We start from the raw sequence: 7,500 nt of genomic DNA on the forward strand, positions 1-7,500 counted from the left end.
GCTAAGTGGCCCGTGTCCGAAGTCGACCTGCGGCGAGGTGCGATCGCCCGGTCTACCCTCCGCGTGGGTACTTAGGTAGTTCGAATTTGGCGAGCAACCCTATCCCACGCGGGGGCTGATTGGCTCGATCGCGGTGAGACCGAAAGGTCCACCCGTGACTGGTTCCCGGCGTTAGTCCGAGAGGGTCACGACTGGATTGTCCGTCCGGTGGGCGACGTGCCGCGATTCGAGTTACGTGGCCGTTCGCACGCCGGCGGGCGCGAAAACCGCAACACTGGTGTCAGGAGTGGGATACACCATCGCCCTCGCGGCACTGGTATCGGAGAACAGGAAAACGGGCTCTCCTGTCTCCGGCCAAATTTACGGGAATCGGTCCAGGGGTGAGAGAAGCGACCCCGATTCCCTCCAAATTACGAGCGAGCAAATTAACCCTTCACGAGAAGCAAGATGGCGTCTCAAGGCGAGCGGGAGCCGGGGGTATTAGAAATGTATATGTGTAATAATGTAGAGTCCATGGTCCAGGATGGAATCCCCGAGCAGGAAATGTTGATTGTGCAGGAACACGGACTCGCCCAACTAAACCCAGAACCTGAAATGGGTGCGGCAGCGGCCGCAGTGTATGACACCTCCCCCCCCCCTCTCCACCAAGACCCTTCCCCAACCCTTGCCGAAACGGCTCAGCTGAGTGCATCCAACATGGCCCAGCTATGCGCCATGCTGGCGGCAATGAACAAACAAATGAATGAAGTGAAAACGACGATGGATACAAATACAAATGAAATAAAAACGAAATGAAAGGCATGAACGAAAAAAGATGGATGCGAATACACAAAAAATGGATGAAAAGATGGATACAAATACAAATGAAGTGAAAACGACGATGGATGCGAATACACAGCAAATAAACGGAATGGAAGCAAACATGAAAGAAGAAATGAAAGAGCTGCGGGGTGAGACGCAGAACATGGGCCGATGCCTGCAGGCGGGCATGAAGGCCGTGACCAGGGAGCTGGGAAAGGCGACTTCACGTGTGGGAGCAAACGAGCTGGGTGGGGGTGCAACGGCTGACAGGCCCGCGGTGGAGGCGGGTGAAAAAATAATTCGTGGAACGTGTTGGGCGAGGGTCGTGACGATGACCGAAAGGGAAAAATTAAATGGGGAGACCAAACCGTGTGAGACGAGACACGAGGTGACGACAACAGAAATAATAGTTGAGACAAGGGAGGTAAAGGGTGAAGAGTTGGCAGAGACACGGGAGATGGGAACGATAGAGGGAAGACTACACGATGAAGACGGGGTAAGTGACGCACACACACACGGAGGTAGTGGAGGACAATGGGGGTGAGCTGGCGGACTGGGTAGAGACCCAGTGCGAGCACCTGGATGGCCTCCTCCAGGAACGAGGGGAGGGAGAATGCCCCCTTGAGGTGAGTCACGACCAGGTGAGTCTCGGTCGTGCTTTGCGAGGTTGAGGGGCCGAGTGCTGTGGACAGGTGCACTGAGAGCTTGGGGGGTATAGAGGCCCCGGAGACCCTTGTGGGGACACGAATCCCCAGTGTGGTTGTCTCTGTGTGTGTGGTGCAAGGTGTGAGTGCGTCCCCGTGTGTGGAAGCGACCCCGTGTGTGAGTGGTGTGGTGGCGATGGTGCCGGAGTGCGTGCTTCCCAGCACGCCGTGTGTGGATGAGGCACCGTGTGTGAGAGAGGCCGTGTGTGTGGATGAAACGGCCAGTATGAATGAGGCACCACGTGTGAGTGGTGTGGTGGCGATGTTGCCGGAGTACGTGCTTCCCAGCACACCGTGTGTGGATGAGGAACGGAGTGCGAGTGAGGCACCGCGGGTGAGTGCCCCCGCACGCGTGAGTGAACGGCCGTGTGCAAGGTCGCTGTGTGCCAGGGAGACCGTGTGTGTGAGAGAGCGGTATGAGAGGGAGATGTCGGCAAAGAGTATGCGGGAGCACGCAGCCGCGTCTCCCGGTGTGAATGTGATGGAGTGGACTGTGTGCGTCGTAACACGCAGGTGTGCGTGGGTGGAATGGAGACGACGACGGCGACAGAGGAGAGAAAGCCGAGTAGCGGCTGTGGTTGTTTCGAGGACCGTGCCGGGTTCACCCAGCAGTGAGCACGCGGTTCGTGCTGTGCAACGCACGAGACCGCCACGTGCTCGCTTGCGAGAGTGAAGTCCCGGTCCGGAAACGCACGCGGTGGATTTGCCGATCCCGCGGACGGACAAAGTTTAGGCAGGATAACGGATTTGGACCGGACGGGTTCTCCACGCGATCGTGTGTGTGAAGCTCCAACGGGCAAAGCACATGTGTTCGCGTGGGGAACCCCTCGAGACGTGTGGCTTGTGTTTTTTTTTATGCGCACGGTGACGCCATGGCTGCACGTGGAGTTGGAATCCGGCAGGAGGGGCATCTCTGCCGGATGGTCCCGTCCAAGGAGGGACGAGGAACACGTGCAGCTGCATGACGTCACGGGCAGTTGCAAGGTGCAAAGAGCGCGAGTTGCCGCGCAGGTGCTGCGCATGAAAAAAAAAAAAAAAGGGCAAGCCTCACTTTCGGGTGTACAGGATTCCTGGGCAAGGGGTGAAAGACCCCCTTACCTGGGCACAGGATGAAAACTAGTTAGGGGGAAGGGTTAGCTTAGTTAGACCGACTTCATGGGGCAGGGGGTAAGTCCTCATGGAGTCCGTGGAATGGATTAGATAGAGGGATTGTAGCGAGATTTAGGTTGGGAAATAAAATGAATTTTTGAGTTAGGAGACAGAGACAGACTGGTGAGTGTGTAGAGGGGACGTAGTTTAGCTACGTAGTGTTAAAAGGAACGTGCTGTAGTTTAAGGACGCACGTGGGAGCACGAGTTAGTTAGGGGATGCAGTTAGAAGGATGGCAGAGTTCAGTGGTGAGTGTGTTGAAGAGTTGGTGAGTGAAGTGGAAGCATGTGCTTGGTGAGTGAGTGAGGCCAGCGGGTCTGTGTGTATGGAGCGAATGGGGAATGCATGGTGCGATGAGTGATTGGGGGGAGGAGTGACTCCCGCCCAAGGGACCCCCGGGGTCAGTGTAGAGTGAGTTAGCTGGGTTAGTCAAATTGAAAAATGGAGGTCGTTTTGTTGTTGGTGGGAATGTAGGCTCGAGACCCATTTGGAGGGGTGCAGGAGCCCTGTTGACGGGCTTGGGAGCGTGGCTGCGAAAGGTGAGTATCGCTGAGTGGGTACCCCGGGCACCAGGCTAGTCGGCCGCGGTAGGCCATGGGCCCATGGGGGGCCGGGATAGAGTAGTGGGCACGGGTGCGCCTGCTTGGTGCGGGGGCCCGGAGCGCCATTGGCCGCGTGGGCAGTGTTGTGGGCACGGGTGACCCTCGGAAAGGGGCCCGGGAGGCCGGCCTGCCACGTGTGCGTTTCAGGGGAGGTGCCATGGGGGCACTCCCCGGTGTTAGGGAGCTGGTAGGCTCGGAGGCAGTGTAGTGCCCGGGGGGTGCCATAGCGGGAGATTCGGCAGAGGGTCGTGCCTGCCAAAGGGAGCCACGTGTCCCAGCCAGGAGACCGTGTGAGGGCACGGAGAGAAAATTGGGGGGCGAGGCCCGAAATTGTGAGGACACCAACACAGGCGACGGGAATCTGGGTTGTTAGAACCAATAGTTTAAGCGAGAGGCGCTTGTTGAAAGCCCCGGGGTAGTTTAACAGTTAAATGGTTAGGGTAGATTAGGAGATGTACCCCTCCGCACCATCCATCCCCTCGCTGTCGTTGTGGGCCGCTGGACCCACTTGGTGTTAAGATCGCCGAACTCTGGGGAGGCCATTCTGAGGCTTGAGTTGGGCCTCGACACAGGACATTAGCTCTCCCTTATTCCCCTCCGGGAAGGGAACGTAGGGGTTGGGAGTAGGCTAGGTGACAGAATAGGTTAGCCGAACAAGGACGATAAAGGGGGTTAGGGGACGATTTATAGTGGGGAAGTAAGAATAAAAACAACAAAAAAATAAGTTGGGGCTAAATTGGGGTTTGACAAATTAAGGGAGTGGGTATGTACAGTGACAGGCAAAGGCGATAGGTGGGAGGGAGACAGGTAGGTCGGTCCGAGCCCGCCCTCCAAGTGGCCAGCACCACCGCACTCCCTCCACCAACCTCCACTGAACGGCAAGAGCTGGCCAACTTCATCGGCTGGCCGTGTTTTGCTTCAAGGCGGAGGCCGGCCAACTTCATCGGCAGCTGTTGTTTTGCTGCAAGGCCTGTGCCATCGGCTGGCCGTGTTTGCTTCAAGGCCTGTGCCAGCCAGTTCATCTGCTGGCTGTTTTTCTTCAAGGCCTGTGCCGGCCAGTTCATCTGCCGGCTGTGTTTGCCTGCAGCGGCCTTCTTCTGCGGGCTGTGTTTGCCTGCTGCCTTTGCCATGCCATGCCCACTGCCCACGTTCACCAGCCCCGTTCAATTTTTGCTTTGCCCCCCCTGTTCATTTCCATGTGCGCCAGGATCCGCAAGGCAACAGTTTGCAAGCTGCAAGAACTGCCCTGTTGGCAGCTACAACACGGGCCTGCAGTGGCGGCCCGTGCACCGTGTTTGCGTTCATGCATCCATTCGTTGTGCTCATTGCGTGTGCCACTTGAGCTGGCACGGAGACTGCGTTGTGCAGCCCAAGCACCGTTGTGGTTCACTGAGTTCAGTTCAAAAGGGAAGGCCTTGGACTGCGTGTGAGCAGCCAGCCACGTTCCCTGTCACCTGCATTGTTTGAGCCAGAGACTGCATGCGGGCAGCCTGGCTCCCTGCTAACTGCTTTCTTTTTGCAGAGTTCAATGATCCTGGGCCATGGTTTAGTGTAAAATTTGTAAGTTAAGGTAAGATGTACTGTAAATATGAGTGCGCCCCGGCATGTCTGTCTAGCGCCGGCAATTTTATTTAAGTCGTCCGTGTGAGTGAGTTTGTTTAGGTAGTTACGCAGCCCTCAGGTTATTTATTTTGGGGACACGAATACCATGAATGTCGCACTCAGGGATCCGTAGGTAAAATGTACTAGGGGAAAACTACACATGATGGCACACGAAAATTTGACGACTCGGGACGAGTCTGTAAAAAGGGAAGGGGGTAGTGTTGTGGTTACCAGATTCGCAAACCACCATTCAGGTCCCTTAGGTGAGGTATCTCGGTAAGTGCATGTGTAGTTAGGCCCAAACCCGTTGTCTAGTGGGAATACATGTCATTTATACGTGCTGCGACTCTTTAGGATAGCCGTTTTTCTTTTACTATCTTTATTTTGGACCAATCGCCATCATCACAACCACAACATCAACCACCGACCACAACCACCGCTTCACCACAACCGCCACGACCTTCACGCGCACCTCACAACCGTAGCATCGCCACCGTTCTTGCCCCGCTGTGGGTACCGGTGTTGGACTCATGCAGAACGCGTGTCGAACAGCATGTACAAAACCACGGATTTTCTGCTTCAAAAACGGATCGAAAACGACACACGCCCACTTTTTGCCGTCCAATCGGTGAGCGAGGGGCGAATTGGCCCCGCCCCCAGGGCGATCGATATATGCAAATTTGTGGATCAAAAAGCCTTCACGCCCACTTTTTCTCGGGCCAATGGGGAGCGAGTTGAAAGGTCAAAGGGAGGGGGTCAAAGGCGAAGTTACGGGGGGGATAAAAGGACGGTGTTCGTCAGTCAAAGGAGTAGTAAAGGTCGGAACGAGTCGTAAAAGTCGGAGCGAAAGAGTCAGCAGAACGAGAACGAGGGGTCGGAGAGTCGCAAACAAGAACGAACGAGAGAGTCAGTAAGTAAAAAAGGTCGGAACGAGGCGAAGGAGTCGGAACAGAGAGTAAAGACTTCGCGGGCGGTGGAGCTGCTCGTCGTGTGCGTTGAAGTCGGAACGGAGGGGACGAGCTGTGGAGAGGCGGCGACACCGGACGAGGGGGTGCTCGCGTCGTGCAAGGAGCTGCGCGCCCCTGGGAGGCCGGCAGCGCGACCTGGCCGAGGTGGAGACGCACACCAGGGATAGTAAAGATCCTCAATACCCCGAGCATCAGCAACCCCCTCCTGTTTCCCCCCGCGCTGAGATAGTGCGACCAAGGGGGCCCCGTTCCCACCCCCTGCCAGGCACTGTCCACGAGGCCCGCGGGTTGCGGGGCCATCGCCGCTCCGCGTCTCATCACCAGACGGGTAGGCCCGACCAGGTCTCGGCCCCAGGCCTACCTCATTCTTGAGGGTATTTCTTTCCTTGGTTTTGGGTATGTGTTGTCGGCGCCGTCTGTGAAGTAGAATTGTATAAGTGTTGCCGTGTGCTCGGTAGTCGGAATTAGCTCTGCACTGTGTTTTCACTTTTATGTTTGCTTTTTGTGTAAATGGAATTGTGTTTTCTTTTTTGTGTGCATTTGGTGGAATTGTATTTGTGTGCTTTCCGTTCGTCGCGAATAAATGTGCTTTATTGTTGAACTGTTTCCCGCTTCGCTTCGTCTTTTTCCTCCATTGAATCCCCATCTTGCTTCACGTAAAGGGTTAGTAGTGGGCTGAATACGCCCGATAATTAATCGAACCGTCGAGGTCGACGATAACACCGCTCGGTTATTCTGATAGTACGGAACGGGTCGCTTAAGTGGCCCGTGTCCGAAGTCGACCTGCGGCGAGGTGCGATCGCCCGGTCTACCCTCCGCGTGGGTACTTAGGTAGTTCGAATTTGGCGAGCAACCCTATCCCACGCGGGGGCTGATTGGCTCGATCGCGGTGAGACCGAAAGGTCCACCCGTGACTGGTTCCCGGCGTTAGTCCGAGAGGGTCACGACTGGATTGTCCGTCCGGTGGGCGACGTGCCGCGATTCGAGTTACGTGGCCGTTCGCACGCCGGCGGGCGCGAAAACCGCAACAATATATATATATATATATATATATATATATATATATATATATATATATATATATATATATATATGTACAAAGGATTGCCTTATTTTAGTATGATATCGTCCATTAACCGGATTTAACAGTTTAACTTTGTTATTGTCCTTACAGGACAAGACAGTGTACTGTCCAATGAGTGGGAAGCCACTGAGGATGAAAGATCTCATCCCCCTTCACTTCACGCCCATCAATGACAGAGACAACAAAACAGCGCTCATCACCAAATCCCAGCGCTATGTTTGTGCTGTCACCAATGATGTTTTGGCAAACTCGGTGCCTTCTGCCATATTACGTCCATCGTAAGTTTCAAGGCAGTGTCTTTCATACTGCTGCGAGGTGGGGAGTGTATGATAATCGTTAAGCATTGAGTGATATTAATCGTGGTGGAGGTGGATTGATATATGTTTGGTTTGAAGTGGAGGAATGTTGTTGGCTGTAGGGTAGACTATATGTGGGGGGGGGTGGGGGGTGGATTGTTATGATGGTGGCATGGGAGGTAGACAGTTGATAGTTGTGGTGGCAGGGGTCGATGGTTGATGTTGAGTTTGGGATGTGGCAGTGCAAGAATTATGGTGGCAGTTTTGCTTGGAGTTAGAGTGGAAGAGTGATGG

The 7,500-nt window shown here is 54.9% G+C and overlaps 1 protein-coding gene and 1 long non-coding RNA gene across 8 annotated transcripts in view; both read left to right on the forward strand.

The window, feature by feature from the left end:
• NOSIP (nitric oxide synthase interacting protein) overlaps window positions 1-7,500 on the forward strand; it is a 124,427-nt gene that overhangs the window by 84,720 nt on the left and 32,207 nt on the right. For all 7 annotated transcript variants that reach the window (XM_085884160.1, XM_085884157.1, XM_085884162.1 and 4 more), the window contains one exon: window positions 7,001-7,188. In XM_085884160.1, the coding sequence (XP_085740286.1) occupies window positions 7,001-7,188 (188 nt within the window). The remainder of the gene's footprint in view (window positions 1-7,000; window positions 7,189-7,500) is intronic.
• On the forward strand, window positions 4,395-6,432 carry LOC147024332 (uncharacterized). Its single transcript, XR_015058967.1, has 2 exons — window positions 4,395-5,695; window positions 5,782-6,432. It is a non-coding gene; the product is annotated as an uncharacterized LOC147024332 (long non-coding RNA).

The sequence above is a fragment of the Eptatretus burgeri genome, chromosome 6 (genome assembly GCF_056783735.1).
Source record: "Eptatretus burgeri isolate ZD-2024b chromosome 6, Ebu_testis_v1, whole genome shotgun sequence".
NCBI classification, from domain to species: Eukaryota; Metazoa; Chordata; class Myxini; order Myxiniformes; family Myxinidae; genus Eptatretus; species Eptatretus burgeri.